At 51.5% G+C, this 19,660-nt stretch overlaps 1 protein-coding gene across 4 annotated transcripts; it reads right to left on the bottom strand.

Moving 5' to 3' along the window:
* Positions 1–1,749: 1,749 nt before the first annotated feature.
* On the bottom strand, positions 1,750–16,662 carry ZNF74 (zinc finger protein 74). Of its 4 annotated transcripts, XM_037067376.1 has the most exons (6): positions 16,120–16,662; positions 15,630–15,715; positions 6,859–6,985; positions 6,303–6,398; positions 4,454–5,115; positions 1,750–4,201 (listed from the first exon to the last, which is right to left on the bottom strand). In XM_037067376.1, the coding sequence occupies exons 1-6, from the start codon at positions 16,310–16,312 to the stop codon at positions 3,440–3,442; spliced, it is 1,926 nt and encodes a 641-aa protein (XP_036923271.1). In that variant the 5' UTR covers positions 16,313–16,662; the 3' UTR covers positions 1,750–3,439. The 4 variants fall into 4 exon arrangements, with proteins under 4 accessions (XP_036923271.1, XP_036923268.1, XP_036923269.1 ...); XM_037067373.1 differs by having other exon boundaries at positions 1,751–5,115; XM_037067374.1 differs by having other exon boundaries at positions 1,751–5,115; positions 6,303–6,395.
* Positions 16,663–19,660: the final 2,998 nt, after the last annotated feature.

Raw genomic sequence — 19,660 nt, 5'->3', positions numbered from 1 at the left:
GCGTCCAAGTTCCAGGCAGGAAGGAGAAGAGGGGGAGCAAGGAACAGTTTCCCCTCAGGAAAACAAAGATTGCCTCAAAGTTTCTGGCAGGCCTCCGCTGGAGCTTCATGGGTCAGAACGGGGCTGTGTGGCCACCCAGCTACAACTGAGCCTCAGGGGCCAAAGTGGAGATGGACACACGTCCGCCACAGATGACCACTGCCAGCAACACTGAGTGATGCTCTGTAAGTGTTGGCCAATGTGGGTTTTAACAAGCTCATGAAATAGCTGCCCTGGCCGGTGTGGCTCAGTGGATGGAGCGCCGACCTGTGAACCAAAGGGTCGCTGGTTTGACTACCAGTCAGGGCACATGCCTGGGTTACAGGCCAGGTCTCCAGTAAGGGACACATGAGAGGCAACCACACGTTGATGTTTCTTTCCCTCTCTTTCTCCTTCCCTTCCCCTGTCTAAAAATAAGTAAAATAAAATCTTTTAAAAAATAAAAGAAATGAAATAGCTTTTTCAGCGGCTTTGAAGCTGGGGAGGCGAGATCCCGCTAGGCAGAGGACATCAGATCCGTCCTCCCAGCCCTTCGACCCTCCCTGGAAGGCCCCCAATAAAATGGTTTGACCTACCCACCAAAATGAAATAAGGCATCTATATGGAAAGGAGAGGCAAGCTTTTTATTTCCAGCTGCTATGACTGTTTACCCAGAAAACCCAACACACCAAGAACCTGTTAGAGACCTTAGAAGAACTCAGCAACGTTACTGGGCGTAAAATATGCACAGGAGAAGACACGCACAGTCGACAGGGGTCTTATATGTCCTCTAACAGGAAGACCCAATTTTCAAACCCCACAAAACCAGAATGAACTTAAGAATAAATATAGAAACATTTATGAAGAAAGCTGTAAAACTTTTCTGATGGTTAGAGGTAGATTTGAATAAACAGTTATCTACCACATTTTTTGATGTGAAGACAATATTATAAGGAACTTAATTTCTCACAAATTAGTCAATTCTAATCAAAATCCCATTGAGATATGCAGGAAAATGAAGTTTTGAGAAAGTGATTCCTGGTTCACCTGGGAAAACAGATACAACTTTTAAAAAAACAATTAAACAAGTGGTCCCGGGCCTACCATGTATTCAAGTGAATTATGGAGCTACAGTGACAGAAAAGGCAGGTCTGCAAATGGTGAGGAAGGCAATTCAGGAATGATGCCGGGACCTTCAGCTTCGCATCCCGAACAGATGGAGGATTTAAGAGTTAAATATAAAATATGGAAACAAAAAAGGACTTAAGGAAGAGGCTTTCTAAGAGCAGAAGAAAAATATCAAGGAAAAAAATCAGCCCTGGCTGGTGTAGCTCAGTGTATTGAGTTCAGGCTTGCGAACCAAACAACTGCAGTTTGATTCCCAGTCAGGGCACATGCCTGGGGTGCAGGCCAGTTCCCAGCAGGGGACGCAAGACAGGCAACCACACACTGATATTTCCCTCCCTCTCTCCTTCCCTTCTCCATCAAAGATAAATAAAATCTTCAAAAAAAAATCAAGTAGATCTTATTAAAGAGAGTTTGAAAACCTTTGTACATAAGAAATGCAGCCACAGCCCTGGCTGGTGTAGCTCAGTGGATTGAGCACGGGCCTGCAAACCAGAATATCACGGTTCGATTCCCAGTCAGGGCACATGCCTGGGTTGCAGGCCAGTTCCCAGCAGGGGACACACAATAGACAACCACACACTGATGTTTCTCTCCCTCTCTCCTTCCCTTCCCCTCTAAAGATAAATAAATAAAATCTTAAGAGAAAAAAAAAGAAAGAAATGTAGCCACAAAGAGAAGGTGTGCATGCCAAGCCCATACAAGTGTGTGGAAGGGCCTGTGACTGGCGTGATGTGGCCCCAGGGACCGCAGAATGGCAGGCCAGCTCACAGACACTCTGGAGGAAGGGGATGGAGTGGCACAGCTCCGGGATCATTGCTGTGTCGTCCCCACGCCCTGAGCAAAGGCCGCCTGGACACTCGGCTTTGGACAGTGCCTGTGCCCGGGGGTGGAGCCCCACCTGGCCAGCGCCGCGGACTGGTTTCTTCACAGCAGAACAGCATCGCTCTGCAAACACGCAGCCAACGTCCTGAGACGATTCCTTACGCAATTCATTTCCTTTATCTCAAAATTTCCACTTCTAGAAACCGACTCTAAGAGAATGCTAAGGAAATATAATGCAAAGGTGCTCCATGAAGAATGATTTATCCAGTAGAACACATGGAAATAACCTCGACATCCAGCAAAGAGCATCTGATAGAAAACTGCTACCCCCCTACAGAGGCAGCCTCCAAAGACAAGGCAGTCACTGGAGAAAAGTCCTTCTATGCAGCTGAGCGGGGAAAAAAGATTAAAGTGATATTATCTACCATATTTAAAGTGATGTAAAAATGCAACATGAAAAAAAGCAGAAATAAAGTATCAAAGTGCAAAATACAGTTTTATTAAGAATTATGGATGTTTTCTCTCCTTTATACCACATTTTCCGAAACATGGTTATTTTACCTCCATAATTTGAAAAGTATACTAAAAAGCATCTCATAAACTATAGTGCTCTATACAAATGCAAAGTATTACCACTGAGAAGGCATCTTGTACTTGCTTAGAACTGAGGAGAAAGAACGAGGATTCCATATAAACACCATCTTCCTGCCCCGCAGGGAGCAGGGGTGGTCTCTGCGGAGGCGCTTCGCCATTGTGGGGGTAGATGGGCTGAGCTACATGGCGGAGGGGAGACCTTCCGGGCAGCCCCAGCTTGGGGTGAAGCTACGCTCCTAGACACACCTCACCGGACACTGTGCCCACCTTCCCTGTACGCACCGGCCCTGCCTGTGCACTCACGACCTTCCACCACGGACCAGGTGGCCAGGCGTGATGCCTGCGTGTCAGGACCTGGCTGCTCTGATGCCAGTCTGTGCTTCTGTGACATCGGTGGCACCTCTAACAAATGACCCTGTAGTAGAGCCACTTGGGTGAGTCCAGGAAATCCACTGTTTCCCAAACTCCACTCAGCCAAGGTTACTCTCCCCTCCAGGAACACAGTAACGTTCGCTTGGAGGGAACACTGTTCATAACTCTGGTTTTTAATACTTCTTCGTATTATTCTAAACACACCAGTTCCCAGATGGAATTCCTGATCGAGAGCATGCCAGGAGCCTGTCTGAGGACACAATGACTGACATACCTTTTCACCTGCAGCACAGATCTAGTTGCCTGGTCAGTGACTTCCAAACCCGTCAAAGGAGACAGGACCACGGGACGTCCTCAGTTGGCCCTCGACGCTACTCCCCCGCAGTGGGTCCCTTCCTGGGGAGGGGACGACCACTGTTAAGAGGGTGCCTGTTGCAGCAAGTACCTATGAACCAGTGTGCTCTCCCCAGTCACCCTGGAGAAGCCAGATGACAAGTACATGGTATTAATCTCCAGGTTTGCTGCCCAGGGGGAAGCTCCTGCTGGCCGAGGGCTGAACCACACAGAGGAGCTCAGCCACGTCCAGCGAGTTTATGGGGTCCATGCCGCTCACACCCATGCCACTTGCACCCAGCATGCTGCTGGGGACATAGTACGTGCCCAGCAAATGCTTGTTGAACTGGAGGGCGAAGGGCTTCTCCTCCCTGTGCGCCCTCTGGTGTTCAGTGAGGTGGGCGCTCCAGCTGAACATTTCGCCGCATTCATTACATTTAAATGACTTTTCCCCAGAATGGATTTTCTGGTGTTTGATGAGACAGTGATTCTGGCTGAACGCTTTGCCGCACTGGCTGCATTTATAGGGCTTCTCCCCCGTGTGGATCCGCTGGTGCACAATGAGGGACGAGTGGCAGCTGAAGGCCTTCCAGCACCGACTGCAGTCGAAGGGCTTCTCCCCCGTGTGGATCCGCTGGTGCACGATGAGGTAGGAGTGGGAGCTGAAGGCCTTCCCGCACTCGTTGCACTTGAAGGGCTTCTCCCCGCTGTGGATCCGCTGGTGCACCACCAGGTAGGAGTGGCAGCTGAAGCCCTTCCCACAGTCGCTGCACTTGAAGGGCTTCTCTCCAGTGTGAATCCTCTGGTGGAGGGTGAGGCGTGAACGGTTATTGAAGGCCTTTGCACAGTCGTTGCATTTAAATGGCTTGTCTCCATTGTGGATTTTCTCATGCACGGTCAGGGACGAGTGGCAGGTGAAGGCCTTCCCGCACTCATCACACTTGTACGGCTTCTCCCCGGTGTGGATCCTGTGGTGCCGCGTCAGGTGCGTCCTCTGGTTGAAGGCCTTCCCGCACTCGCTGCATTTGTAGGGCTTCTCCCCGGTGTGGACCCGGAGGTGCATGTTCAGCAGCGAGCTGCAGCTGAAGGCCTTCTCGCAGGTGTTGCATTTGTAGGGCCGCTCGCCTGTGTGAATCCGGTGATGCACGTTCAGGGACGAGTGGCAGCTGAAGGCCTTCCCACACTCGCCGCAGAGGAAGGGCTTCTCCCCCGTGTGGATTCTCTGGTGCTCGACCAGGTTGGTCCTCCAGGTGAAGGCCTTGCCGCACTCGTTGCACTGGTAGGCCTTCTCCCGGGCGTGCCACCGCTGGTGCAGGGCGAGGGACGAGCTCTGGTGGAAGGCCTTCCCACACTGGCCACACACAAACAGGCCCTCCCCGGGGCCAGCACCCTGACACGGGTCCGCAGGTGGAGGCTGTCCCTGTTCACTGGACTCGCCACCGTTTCTCCCTGCGCACGTTCTCTGCTGCTGGGTTACAGCCTCACTGGACTGGAAATCCTCGGTGTGTCTGCCAGGAGGCTCCCCCTCTGCAGGAATGAGAGTTCCTTCGCTCTGCGGGGCCAAGAAGGTGCACCTGAGGGGAAAAGCCTCTGCTGAAGCCTCATGTCCCTGCCACCGCTCCTCCGTGGGAACCTCCCCACAGCCGCCGGGCATGCGCCTCCAGAGCACGGCCTCGCCTCGAGACAGAGCAGCCACGGGGCCCTCCCAGGCCCACCCGGCGTCTGGACCAGGGCTGTGGAGACTGGACCTCGCCAGCCCCTCCGCGACCGACTCCTGGGATGGCTCTTCTTTGTAGAGGCCCCACTGCTGACCCGGCTCCTCCTTCACCTCAGGCCTGGGCTCCCATTCTGTAAGAAGCAGAAATACAATTTTCTGTGAGCAGGCAGAGGCGAGGCCCCGGAACACACAGACTAGAGGCAGTCACTGGAGAAAAGTCCTTCTTGATCTGACTCAGAGGAGTAGATAAGCATAGAAAAGAGAGTAATGTCCCTCGCTGGAGCGGCGCGGTGGGTTGAGTGTCAGCCTGCAAACCCAAGGGTCACCAGTTTAATTCCCAGTCAGGGCACATGCCTGGGTTATAGGCTAGGTCCCCAGTAGGGGGTGCACAAGAGGCATCCACACACTGATGTTTCTCTCCGTCTCCTCTATAAAAATAAAATCTCTAAATAAATATATAAATTTTATTTATTTTAAATAAATAAAATCTTAAAAGAAAAAGAGAGAGAGAGAGAGAGAGAGTGTAACAACTAACAGAGTGAAGGACCTTGAAAGCAGACAGGCAAACAAGCTGGCAGTAAGGGAAGATGAGAAAAACAGGGGAAGGCACCCCTGAGGGGAATTCTGAAAAAAGCAGGGTGTTGGGAAGTGGGAAGGGCTCATGGATGTGACCCACTTGCTGAAACACCAACCAGGAGACTGCTGTGCGTTGAAGCCGGGTCAGTGCTGGCCGGGACAGACGAGTCCAAACGATAATTAAATTTAAGGTATCCCTTGTTTGAAGGGGCAAAGGAACTCAACAAACGCATTCTCTGCCCCTGAGTACAAACATATCTCCTTAAAAGCTAAATAAGCCTCTGCCAGCTTCGCAGAGGGACGTCCCGGAAGGGACGTCTTCCTTGAGGCCGCCTCTGTGAACCGTCCCCCGTCTCTCCCCGCCCGCAGGCGGCCTCTACCCTTTCCTTAATGAGCGAACTGACCCCAGCTCCACACACACTCCCGCCCCTGTCCTGCTTCACTGGCGCCATCTGACAGCCGCCACCTGTTAACTACCCCATACACGCAGAAGTTACTTGTGTCTCCACCAGAAGGCAGATGTCTTTGCCTGTTCTCCAGCTGCGTTCCCAGCACAGCTTCTGGCACATGGCCAGTGCTCCACGGCGTGCTGAAGGAGGGAGGCAGGAGGGAGGGGTCTAGAGGGGCACTGAGCAGGGGCAGAAGGAGCTGGGGCAGGGGCTGTGGTGGGAAGGCCACACGGGGTGGTGGGAGGGACGCTGGGGCAGGGGCTCCATGTGCTTCCACTGTGCCCCGCTCTCACCTGGCTCCCCTCCGGGGACTTCCCTGGGCACTTGCCATGGCTCTTCACCTCGTTCCAGATGAGAGATCACGTCCGGCTTGCAGACCAGAGGCCCTGCTTGTGGGGAGGAGGTGGCATGGCCCTTTGTGCTGAGGCTCTCCAGACCAGCAGATAGGACAGGGCAGCCCCGGGAACGGTGCGGGCCGGCACTGAGAGGTGCGTGCCATGCCCGAGGATGGGGGCCTCAGAATGGGAACCCAAACTGAGACAGGCACGGTGAGGGACCCAGACATGGACACACCCCCACCTCCATCCTTGGAGAGCTCCAGGGCAGGCTGGGCTTCCAGGACCCCATCTACCCTCGCGTTCTGTCTCACCTTGTGACCAGCCACACCTCCAGGCAAGGATGCCAGTGGCACCACAGAGCCCTGCCACAAGGGTCTGGGGCACAGAGACCACGCCCCCACACCCTGTGGAGCCCTGCACCAGCCAGTGCGGGTGCTGAAGGGAGACTCGGTGACACCTGCACATGGCGGGTGCCTGACCGCAGACTCCGCGCCTCGGGGAGCCATCTTACCCAGGGCGAGAAGGTTCTGGTAGTTCTCCAGCATCACATCGCGGTACAGGGCCCTCTGCGGAGAGTCCAGCTGGCTCCACTCCTCCTGGGTGAAGTCTACGGCCACATCCTTGAAAGTCACCGGTTCCTGGGATGGCATGCACGTTCTCAGTCACCCAGGACGGGAGTGACTCTGGCAGCATTGGTGCTTCCAAAGGAGTTAGGCATTAACCCCGGCGACCATCTCCCGAGCATGGAAGGTGGTCACAGACACCATCTGTTGTACAGCCCCAGCGTACAAACCACGGCTGAGCCTGGCACCAGCATTCAGACCTGGCCTTCTGTGGGAAGTTCTGGGTGAGATGCTGTGCTCACCAGTGTCAAGAATGTTAGACTTAGAGAACTTGAAAGAGTAACACAAAGAACCCAGAAACCCTGTTCTAATCTCACCGCTGCAGAAGGGCTTGACCCTAGACAGAAGCCCTTAGCAGCCCTAAGGGAGGAAACCCCACACTCATCAGCAAGCTCTGTGCCTGAGAGACCAATGGAGCCATTCCGTGTCCTTCCTGCCCACCCGCCCCTGCTTCCCACCAGACTGGCTCCTCCACCCTCCCTAGGCCTGAGTCCCAGCCCATCCCACCCCAGCCTGCTTCCGTCCTCGTCTGATGCTGGCCACTGACTGCAGGGTGACCCCTCCTCCCACGTGGTCACTCACAAATGCCCCAAATGATGACCCTTATACTTCTGCCCTCAATTCCTAGGCTCTTCTGCTGCCTGGGGTGCCCCACCCTCCTCCAGAGCCTCCAGGCTGTCGCCGGACAGTCTCCACATTCCCCCATGGCGAAAGCCGGCTCTGGATCCCACCCTGTCAGCCAGCCAGTGAATAAGCTCCCAGGGCCTGCCAGGGCTCTGCCCCCGCAGCACAGGCAGCGGGCTGCTTCCTAAGCAGCTGCTGACTAACTGCTCTCTCCTCGAAGACGCCGGTGCTCTGAAGCCTGGCTGAGCTGTGTAGTTAGGGCGTAGTTAGGGCATAGTTACATTGGACATAAAGACGAAAAAGAAACCAAGGGAGGGAGGCCTGGTTCCCACCTTGTAAGTATTTGCTGGAAAGGGTCTGATGTGGGTCCAAGCTCCCAGGACCACCAGACTCCCCGAGGAGCTCTGGACCCACATCAGCACCCAGTCAGGCGAGGGGCACAGGCTGGCCCCTTGAGAAGAGGCTGCACGCCCACTGGAGGCTTATCGGGCAGTCAGCGGAAGTGCAACCTGGGCCACAGGAGTTTTGACCTTTAGGTCTAAAGGTGGCTTATACTTTTAGATGGTTATCAATATTGCTGTGGACTGGGGCCCTGGCTGGTGTAGCTCAGTGGATTGAGCACGGGCCTGCGAACCAGAGTATTGCAGTTCGATCCCCAGTCAGGGCACATGCCTGGGTTGCAGGCCGGTTCCCTGCAGGGAATGCATGAAAGGCAACCATACATTGATATTTCTCTCCCTCTCTCCTTCCCTTCCCCTCTAAAGATAAATAAATAAAAGTAAAATTAAAAAATTTAAAAAAAATAAAAAAATATATTGCTGTGGACTGAACTGTCTCCCTGAAATTTGTATTTGTAAATTTGTCCTAAGCCCCAAAGTGATTTAAAGATGGGTCATTTGGAGGGAACTGAGGTTACGTGGGGCCCTAATCCAATGGGATGTGTCCCTGGGAGAAGAGGACTACAGTGACCTCTCCACAAATGTGCACGGAGGGAAGGCCATGTGAGGACCCTAAGATGAGGCTGCCACCTGCAGGCGGGGAAGGGAGCCTTCACCATTGAACTTCCAGCCTCCAGAACCATGAAAGTTTCTGCTGTTTCAGTCGCCCAGTCTGGCATTTTGTTATGGCAGCCCAAACTACAACAAATGTCAACATTAAAAGTGAGATTAAACCACTCTTCACACCACACACGGTGCAGCTCCAGGTGGAGCAAGGACCTAAACATGAGACATGTGGGGACAATTCTGAGTCCTGGGTGGTACAATGGGAAACCCAGGAGCCACGAAGAGATTTGTATTTGCTACATGAAAATTTACATTTTCTGCATGCAATGCTGACAAATCACTGAGAAAAATAAAAACGAGACACTTTTGGGGAGGTGTGTGGTGGGGAAACATCCATTTAACCGTTTCTAGGAAAGCTGAGAGGGTGTGTTACCTGGGCCTTGAAAGTCCGCTTTGAAATCCTACCCAGCCTAGAGTGACCAAGAAAACCCAGGAGACAAACTGCATGCCTGCTGGGGGTGGGGGTGGGGGGGCAGGAACAGAAACAACACTGGGCAGCAGCAAAAAGGACAGGGTAGCCGAACAACCCGTCCCATTGGGCAGCAATGGGCACCAAAGCAGGCTGGAGGAAACACCAGTGTGATACTCCTCACAGAACCATTTAGAACTGCACACAGTACTGCAGGGCATTTACAAACGCTCAGGTGTGCATCCAGCTCCACCATCCGGCAGATAAGGGCACAGGCTCTGGGCGCCGCGCCTGGGCGGACTCCCCACTCTTGCTCTTACTAGCTATGTGAGCAGAGGGGCACCTCCATCTGCCTGCTTGTACAACGGGGTCCTGACCGGGCCTAAGTCTGCGCACTGCACTGCGGTGAGGGCGCTGAGGATCCAGGGAGTGACTGCTGCCTTGTTAGGCTCCGGTCAGGGCGCCCCCTGGTGTCTGTTGTTGGCCGTTACCCTCCAACACTGTCCTGGGCTGGGGAAGGCGGGAGGCCAGGGGAGGGGGCGGGGGAGGGGAAGGGAAAGGGAGGGCACAAAAAAACACTGCCTTTACCCGCAGTTCGTTCGTTCGTTCGTTCATTCATTTACAGAGAGAGGGGAAGGGAAAGAGAAAGAGTGGGAGAGAAACAGCAATGTGTGGTTGCCTCTCATGTGTCTCTCCACTGGAGACCTGGCCTGCAACCCAGGCATAGGCATGTGCCCTGACTGGGAACCGAACCGGCGACCCTTTGCTTCACAGGCCCTTGCTCAATCCACCAAGCTACACCAGTCAGGGCAGTACTTTATTTTTTAAATGACTGGAAGCAAATAGGACAGAATTTAGACATTTGTTAAGTTTGCAAAGTAGATACATAGGTTATTATTTCTGTTTTAAATGTTTCAAAAATTTAAAAACAAGAAAAAGCCATTCAAGGAAGAAGAAATGTAAATTTCCAATGGACTTACAAAAAGATTAGTGATTTCTGTCAGGAAAATGCAAATCCAAACAAAAGTAACACTTCCCACCTTTCAGAGCAGCACTAACAACAACCTGGTGACCGGACAATGAGAATGCACTTTTGGCAGGAGCGGGCACTGCTGCACCCTCCTGGGAGTTCTTACGGAAGGAACATGAGCTCCTGCACAGACGGAGGCGAATGCGAGGGTGGGTGTCGCTGTGCCGTGCTCACCAAACCAACCAGCCACGGGCATTAGAACAGTCGGTCCACTGAGTTAGGTGCGGGCGCTGGGCCCAACACAGGAAACAGCGCAGCTACCCAAAGGAGTGCAGCGCACACCCTGCGGAGCGGAGGAAGCCAGACCAGGAAGGCACAGGCTGTGCGCCCCCACTGGCAGGAAGTGCCCAGAATAAGCAAACACAAAGTACATTAGTGACTGCTGAGGGCTGGGGCAGGGAGGGGCCGGCGAGTGACTGCTAATGGGTACTGAGATTCTTTTGGAGGTGATGAAAATGTTCTAAAATTGGTGGTGGTGATGGCTGGACTCACTTGTGAATACACTAAAAACCACTGAGTTGTGTACTTGGAAAGTGCACAATTGTGGATTTTCTGGGGTGTGAGCTGTATCTCAATAAAGACAAAGAGACGCTGGAATGTGTCCAGTAGAGTGCACTTTTGAAACAATATGTTCAATTCTATGTCTGTGCGTGGCTGGGCTTCCTCATACGCACAAGGACAGGGGGAGAGCGAGCCCCAAAGCTGAGGACACCGGCTGTCTCAGGGAAACGCGCCTGTGTGCAGGGGAAAGGAGGTTATTGACAGACTGCTAACTTGTTACACAGCAAACACTGTTTTTGTAAGTTAAATTATTTTTCAATGAGGAAGGAAAATCAGAGCAGAGCAGGAACCAACCTCACCATGTTGGTCTGGCCATGCAGCTTCCTTGCGCCTCAGTTTCTCCAACTAGGGAATAGAGTGAGAAGAGGGGCCTGCAGTGGTTGGGGAGGAATAGTGAAAGGAGGTAAGAGCATGAGAGTCTTGAGCGCCCCCAGGCAGCCACCTTACACCCCCCTGGCTGGGCACGCCAGGAGGTTGGAGACCCTGCTCCTGCCGCTGTGAGAAGAGAAGAAACAGCCGTTGGTGCTGCCTCCAGAGTCCTGACAGGGACGCCTCTGTCTCAGGCATTAGAGGAGGGACAGACCGCAGTGTGGGGTGGGATGGGGGCGCAGAGGTGGGCACACAGGGCCTCGGCCGTGCAGTGAACTGAGTTTGGAGAGGAGGGGGGGCTTCCACAGTGTGGCTGGCACAGTGCATGAGGGGCATCAGGGCGGTGGGAGGCAGTGCTGTGACCAGAGTAAGAGGACATCTAGCCCCAGGTGACGATATCTGTATCATCACCAGAGGCAGGACGAGAAAGGCAGGAGGAGTGGAGCAACAGCTCAGTAAAAACTGGGTTTTGTGTTCTGCTTCCAGTCAAAAGGGGGTGACAGAAACCAGATGTGTCCCCTTCCTTCAAACAACCAGTAAACAGGGCAAAACAGATGAAACAGTGGGTGGTCTCCAGACCCTGAACAAGGGGCAGTTCAGAACAGACTTCTGAGAGAGGGGACACCAAGCGAGCCCTCAACTGCCCAGCCTTCCTGCCTGCACCCCATTTCCAGGTTTCCAGGCCGCAGTGTTGGGGGTAAGAGCCCAGAGCCTATGGCCTCTGGAGTTGAGAAGACGGAGCACAGAGTTTGGAGAGACCAGAAGACTGAACCCTGTGGGCGAAATGCCAGCGTGGAGGGAGCCTGCAGACTCAGAACTGCAGCTGCGCTTGAGACGGACAGGGCTGGTGGGCCTGTGCCTTCAGCAAACCACCCAAACAGGAAAGAGACAACAAAGGAAGCAGGCAGAACAATCAGCAGCACTCAGTGGGCTGGGAACAGCTGCGTGCCGGCCAGCATGGAAGGCCTTCCTGTTGCACGGGCACAGGAAGGGCGCTGCCTCTGAGATGAGGCGAGACTGGCCTGAGACCAGGGCTTCTCTGCACCCACCTTCACAGAACCTCAAAGCAGGCCTTAAAGGATACAACTGATACTAAGCAATTAAATTGCATCCCAACACAAATTCCAGAAATATTTAAGAAATTCCAAGCCCTGACTGGTGTGGCTCAGTTGGTTGGGCATCTTCACACAAAGCAAAAGGAAAGGTTGCCAGTTCGACTCCTGGTCAGGGCACCTGCCTGGGTTGCAGGTTCGGTCCCCAGCTGGAGTGCATAGGAGGCAACCGATGTACGTTTCTCTCTCACATCCATGTTTCTCCCCCTCTTTTCCCCTCCCCTCTCTCTTAAAAAGAAATAAAAGGAAAAAATAAACCAACCCAACGCTCAACAAAGTAAAATTCACAATGCCTAGCATCCAGTGAAGTAATCAACAGGAAAAACAATAAAGTTAGAGGAAGTTAGAGTCTATTAAAAGAGTATCTGTTTACCTCCAAAAGACGACATTGAGGGAGAAACAATAAAAAAGACACAAAACAACCCTGAATAGACACAGCAACCTTGAGAAAGAATAAATCTGGCCCCAACTGGAGTGCCTCAGTTGAGCGTTGTCCCACGAACAAAAGATCACTGGTTCCATCGGGACACTGGATCAGTCTTCATCAGGGCACATGTCTGGGTTGCAGGTTTGGTCCCCGGTCAGGGTGTTCGAGAGGCAAGCAATCAATGTTTCTCTTCCACATCCACGTTTCTTTCCCTCTCTTTCTCTCACCCTTCCCCTCTAAATAAATAAACAAGTAAATAAGATAATCTGCAAAATGCCCTATCCTATAAAAAATATAAATTTGGAGGTATCACACTACCTGGTATCAATTTACACTACAAAGCTATAGTAATCAAAACAGCATGGTACTGACATAAAAACCAACACATAGATCAATGGAACAAAAGAGAAAGCCTAGAAATGGCGACTCCTGGCCAAGATGGGTGCCAGGAGAAGCTCCCAGGCTCACAGAGAGTTTGTTGGAGAGACCCACAGGGTCCTGGAGGGTGCACAGGCCCACACACCCGGGAGCCGGTGCCAGGGGGGCCCGGTTTGCTTGCAGGAAGCAGCAGAGGGGACCGAAATCCAAGATAGAGCAGAACAAATGCCACTGCCCCTCTCTGACCCCACCCCCACATACAGCGTCACAACCCAGCGACTGAGTCACTCCGCCCTGGTGAACACCTAAGGATCTGCCCCTCATTGTAACAGGTGCAAAGAGACCAAAACATAATGGCTCAAGAAGAATTCAAAGCCCCAGAGACAATACTTCTAAGTGACCAAGAGATAGCCAACCTATCAGATACACAGTTCAAAGCACTGGTGATCAGGATGCTCACAGAACTGGTTGATTTTAGTCACAAATTAGAGGAACAAATAAGGCTAAACTAATTGAAATGAAGAAAAATGGGCCCTGGCTGGTGTAGCTCAATGGATTGAGCGTGGGCCTGCGAACCACACGATCGCGGTTCGATTCCCAGTCAGGCCACATGCCTGGGTTGCAGGCCAGTTCCCAGCAGGGGACTCACGAGAGGCAACCATACATTGATATTTCTCTACTTCTCTCCTTCCCTTACCTTCTAAAGATAAATAAATAAAATATTTAAAAATAAAAATAATAATAAAAAAAAAGAAATGAAGAAAAATGCACAGGAAACCAATAGTGATGGAAAGGAAACTGGGACTCAAATCAAGGGAGTGGACAAGAAGAAAGAAAAAAATGACCAAACAGAAAAGAATGAAGAAACAAGAATTCCAAAAAAAATGAGGAAAGGCTTAGGGACCTCCAGGACATCTTTAAACACTCCAACATCTGAATTATAGAGGTACCAGAAGGGGGAAAGAAACAGCCATGAGTGGAAAACTTATTTGAACAAATAATAAAGGAGAAATTCCCCAATCTGGAAAAGGAAATAGACTTCCAGGAAATCCAGTAAGCTCAAAGAGTCCCAAAGAAGTTGGACCCAAGAAAGAACACACCAAGGCACATCATCATTACATTAGCCAAGATTAAAATGAAGGAGAGAATTCTAGAAGCAGCAAGAGATAAGGGGACAGTCACCTACAAAGGAGTTCCCATCAGACTGTCAGCTGATTTCTCAAAAGAGACCTTACAGGCAAGAAGGGGCTGGAAAGAAGTATTCCAAGTCATGAAAGGCAAGGACCTACATCCAAGATTGCTCTATCCAGAAAAGCTTTTATTTAGAATGGAAGGACAGATAAAGTGCTTCTCAGATAAGGTCAAGTTCAAGGAGTTCATCATCACCAAGTCCTTACTGTATGAAATGTTAAAGGGATTTATCTAAGAAAAAGAAGATTAAAAATAGGAACAGTAAAATGATAGCAAACTCAAAATCATTACCAACCACACCTAAAACAAAAACAAAAGCAAACTAAGCAAACAACTAGAACAGGAGCAGAACCATAGAAATAGAGATCACATGGAGGGACAGCAACAGGGGAGTGAGAGGAGGAGGCGGGGTAAAAGGTACAGAGAATAAATAGCATAGATGGTGGGGAGAAAATACATAGGGGGAGGGCAAGAATAATATAGGAAATGTAGAAGCCAAAGAACTTATATGTATGATCCATGGACATGAACTAAAGAGGGGGAATGGGGGTGGGAGGGGGTGTGCAGGGTGGAGGGGAGTGAAGGGGGAAAATGGGACAACTGTAATAGCATAATCAATAGAAAATATTTTAAAAAAAGAAAAAAAAAGTAAGACCCAACTATACGCCAGCTACAGAAACCCACTTTAAATACAAAGACAGATTTAAAAAGTGAAAGATTATAAAAAAAAAAGTGAAAGAATAGGAACATATATGCCCTGTAAACACTAATCAAAAGAAAGCTGGGGGCGGTTACCCCACACTCTCCCTACCAACCACACCCTCCTAAACACTCTCAGCAGTGGAACAACCCGCTCTGTGAAAGGAGGGGACCTGGGCCCTGCTTCATCGAAGACGTGGCCCCAGGGTCAATTCCTTGCTGAGCCCAACTTCTAAAACTCCAGGCATTCTATGCAGGCCCCTGGCCAGGGGCCCAGTACAGAGGAACAGCACAAAGGGACGGACCCTGATCACCATTCTTACCCTGGCGCTGCAACACAGCCCTTCCTTTAGCTGTTTCATACTGGCTGCTACGCCAGAAACCTTCCCCAAACGTGGGCCAGCCGCCACAAACAGCGCCTGGGTCTTCTAGTGGAGACCAACGAAGTAATCTTGGGCGACCTACTTGCAGGAGTTCCACTAAAATCACTCTTTGGAGCTCCTGGCACAATGAGGGCACACAGGTCCTGGACACCTGACCAAACCGTTGAACTGAACGGGGCTGGAAGGGACCTCCATCTCCAGGCCACCCCTGGGGCATCACCTCTACTTTTCAACTGGAGCTGTGCCCTAAACACAGGACTTTCTGAGGGAGAAACGGCAGGTCCCCAGATGGGCTGGGAGGGGTACAGGGCGGGGGGCCTTGAATGACTAAAGATCCTGGGCAGAGGAAGGAAGCTGCCAACCCTCTTCATAAAGAACAGGATGTTTAGAAGGAAGAAAAGACACCACTCACCTCAGATCTGGCTTCCAGGAGACCCTGGCCCAATTTATTCTCTGGATTCCCTTTGGGAGGGGGAGCAAGGTACTGTGAGGACAGAGCTGGGGAAGAGAAATGAGTAAGGGCCGGCTGTTCGGCTATAACCATCAGGTGCATTGACTGAGCTGAAAACCACCCCACCCCTGGCACCCGGGAGAATCAGAGGGGTCGGGAACTGCCCCCTCAGATGGAGTGGGGAGCGAGCCCCAATATCTGGCACAATATTATACAGCATCAGGAGCTAATTCTGCCACTCAGTGTCAAACCTCCAATTAACAAGGAAAAACACTGCCATTCCCGTTCTCACAAAGCATGTTCCAGACCATGGGAACAAATAAATGTTTGTGTACAGCAAAAAGGCAGGAGGCCTGATTCTGCTGGTGCTTCTGGGAAACTAGCCCAACCTCTCTTGATGGTCAATCTCAACTGCAAACCCACCGACCCACTGACTAAAAGCCGACTGTACCTGTCTCCTGGGGCTTCGGGGCAGGGGTCTCCATGGCGGACCCTGGCAGCGTCCCCCGGAGGCGTGGGCACCTCTGCAGCCTCCTGGGCCCCAGTCCAGGCCCAGAGAGCGAGTCCTTCTCCTGGAGCTCAGGGAGAGCGGCCTGTAGTGTAGCCCCGCGGCTTTGCACGTGCACTCTCGGCTGTACGGTCATACGGGTCCTGCGCCCCGCGGAGGTTGGGGCCAGGCAAGCTCAGGAGTTCCGCAACCCAGGCTGCGCGCACGCCCCATCGCCGCGCCCCACGCAGTCTGTCACACTCCTCCCGGGAACCCCGCGCGGAACCATGCAGGCCTAGGGCTCGGCCACCCGAAGCACCCGGAGCAGGTGGGCGCGGAGCGCGGCCAGCAGACAGGCTCCGGGGCGGACAGACAGACCGACAGACAAACGGAGGTACACACTAGCTAGCCAACCGGCCTCTCACAAAAGGACGACGGCAACAACAAAGGAGCAGTCCAGCGGCCGCCGTGGGAAAAGTGCGCCTGCGCGGTCAGACGCAAACTACCACTCCCCTGAACCTTTGCACCACGCAGGCAGCGCACTCCATTTCCCAGGGAGCATCGGGGCACCAGGGCGGCTCTGACGTCCCGAGCGGAGGATCGTGTGGCACACCCTTCTGGGAAATGTAGTTCTGGGGCCAGAAACCCTGCACTCGGGCCCCGCCCCACCGGCCGATCCCCTGCCCGGCTCTGTGGCAGTGTTTTGGGGGCTGGGGTGGTGGTTGTCAGTCTGTGGGTGCGTGCTTGGCTGCTGCTTGTCTAATTAGAGGGGTATCCAGAGGAGGGTGTCCAGGAACGTGGAATTGTCCTATCAGTGTGTAGGTGTCTCTGCCAGTGGAGTCAGGTTGGCTCTGGCCTACTTCCATTTTTGCAGGAAGGTCGTCTCTGCCTCCAGGGATACTAGAGGTGGTGGGTAGGCCATCAGAGGGTTTTCCAGTGGCCTGCCCAGGGACCCTGCCCCTTCTGGCGACAGGCACTTGGGGACCCTGGTGAGGGTAGGTTGAGGAGAAGGTAAAGCTCCAGCTCTGCTCTCAGACCAGGTATGATCCTGACCTCCATCCACCCTCAGGGTCTGGGTAGTGGTCCAACCTGACAGAGTGCTCTAACACTGCCCCTCGGACCGCTGGCTCGGTTTTGGCTACAAGCTCTGCGCAGCCAGCATCAGCACACCACAGCTGTGCACAGCTGTGCACAGGCCTGCCGTACCGTGGTAGCTAGCCTCCAGTACTGCCCCCTATAAATCTTGTCTCCTAGTATGGGCACCCTTATGTAGCATCTCCCACAATGAATATGACTGACTTGTGTAACAAAAAGGATATTGTGGAAATGCTGGTACGTGAATCACGAAGCTGGGTCATGAAGACATTGACTGTAGCTTTAGCCTTGACTTCTTGGATTGTTTCCTCTTGGGGAAGCCAACACCACATCCTAAGGACACCCCAGCAATCTGGGGAGAGGTCCGCCGGGCAAAAAAGCTGCACTAATTTGCCACCCACAGTGATTGTGGACGTGGATGCTCCAGTCCCCAGTGACATCTTGACTGCAACCCTGTGAGGTACGTTGAGTCAGGACAACACAGGATACTCAGACGTGGTATAAATAACGAAGTTTATTGTTCTTTATTGGTCACTAATTTATTGGTCACTAATAAGTCACTAATTTATTGGTCATTTGCTGTACAACAGCACAGATTAAGGTAGTACATGTAATTAAGGCAGATAACCAATTTCAGTCCTCGGAAGTAGGATGCTATGAAAACGAAAAGGCAGATGTGGGAGAAGCTTTGGAACCAGAAAAAGTCAGACTCAAGAAGGACTTGGAGAAAAGTGACGCGTGATGGGTAAATCCCTTTGAGGGATCTGTGAGAAGTTTTATTAGAAGGTCTTTGAGCCCTGGCTGGTGTAGCTCAGTGGGTTGAGCACAGGACTGTGAACCAGACAATCATGGTTCGATTCCCAGTCAGGGCACATGCCTGGGTTGCAGGCCAGTTCCCTGCAGGCCAACTCCCAGTAGGGGACGCAGGAAAAGCAACCATACATTGATGTTTCTCTCCCTCTCTCCTTCCCCTCTAAAGATAAATAAATAAATAAAATCTTAAAAAAAAAAAAAAAAGAAGGTCTTTGAGGAGGCTTTGAATAAGAGCTCAAAGGAAAGGGAGCACTGACTGGTGTCACTCAGTTGGTTGGGTGTCGTCCCACAAACCAAAGGGTCACCAGTTTGATTCCTGGTCAGGGCACCTTCCTGAGTTTTGGGTTCCATCCTTGGTCAGGGCGTGTGGGCGAGACAACCGATTAGTGCTTCTCTCTTGAATTGGTGGTTTTTTTCTCTCTCTCTCTCTCTTTCTTCCTTCCCCTCTCTCTAAAAATAAATAAACAAAATCTAGAAAATATAAAGGGAAGGGGAGAAAGATGTTTTAAGAAACAAGAGAGAAGGAAATCCTTGTTAAATTGTGGCAGAAAGTTTAGCAACATGGCCACCCACAGTGACGTGGACAGTAGAAAATGTACCAAAAGAGGTAGGTGATGTAGCTGAGAAAAGTTCCTGCCGGTGCGAATGGTGCCTCCTGGCGTCTTGCTGCTCCTAGTAAAATAGGAGAGGTGATAAATATACTTTTAAATAAAAAGAAGCCAGGAGCTGCTGGGTTTGAGAATTCCCAGCCTTCCCAGATAGCAAAGGGTGCTAAAATTAAGAAATGACCTGTAGGCAAGGGTTAAATCTAGGGCACAGCCAGGAAGAATGAGACGAAGATGAATTTGCATGAAAAGAAGCTCAACATCATTAGCTATCAGGGAAAGGCACAAAACTGCAATGAGATACCACCTCACGTCTTCTGGGGTGCCTGTAAATCAAAAAGAGAGATAATAACAAGTGTTGGCAAGGATGTGGAAAAATTGGACCCCTCCTCCACTGCTGGTGGGAATATAAAATAATTCAAATGCTTTGGAAAACAGTCTGGCAGTTCCTCGAAAGGTTAAAAATAGGACCATCATATGACCCTCATTTCACTCCTAAGACTATATATGAGATAAACGAAAACACGTGCCCACTCAGAAGCTGTACGTGAACGTTCATAGCAGCATTGTTCATAACAGCCAAAAAGTGGAAATGATCCACACATCCACCAAATGCTTCACGCGTAAATAAAATGTGGGATATCCAACGGAATGTTCTCCACCAATGAAGAGAAATAAGGGACTGATACCTGCTACAACATGAACGAACCTTGAAAACGTTATGCTAAGTGAAGGGGGTCAGTCACAAAAGCCCACACAGGATATGATTCCACTCGAACTGGTGGCTTCTCCAATGATTCCCTGTAGTCGTTCAAATCCGAGGCTTCATCTGGGCAATACGAAATGTCATCTGGTTTGACTTTTTCTACTATTCTATGGGAAAATTCTTCAGAAATAATTTGCTTCGGGTTTGAATCTTTGGTTCCATTTCTTATTTATTAGCCTGAAATAAAGATGCTAAATCTTTGCAAGGTAAGAAATTTCAGTGGGGG

This window comes from Sturnira hondurensis, unplaced genomic scaffold, assembly GCF_014824575.4.
Source record: "Sturnira hondurensis isolate 20B ecotype Veracruz unplaced genomic scaffold, ASM1482457v3 Scaffold0017254, whole genome shotgun sequence".
In the NCBI taxonomy this organism is placed as follows: Eukaryota; Metazoa; Chordata; class Mammalia; order Chiroptera; family Phyllostomidae; genus Sturnira; species Sturnira hondurensis.
Note: the sequence above shows the minus strand (reverse complement) of the source record. Positions and strands in the feature narration are given on the sequence as shown.

Coding starts and splice junctions, on each gene's coding strand:
- ZNF74 (XM_037067373.1), bottom strand. CDS start 16,312: ATGACCGTACAGCCGAGAGTGCACGTGCAAAGCCGCGGGGCTACACTA. Junction 6,986..15,629: donor TCCTGGAAGCCAGATCTGAG/GTGAGTGGTGTC, acceptor ATGCCATCCCAG/GAACCGGTGACTTTCAAGGA. Junction 6,399..6,858: donor CCAGAACCTTCTCGCCCTGG/GTAAGATGGCTC, acceptor CCTCCCCACAAG/CAGGGCCTCTGGTCTGCAAG.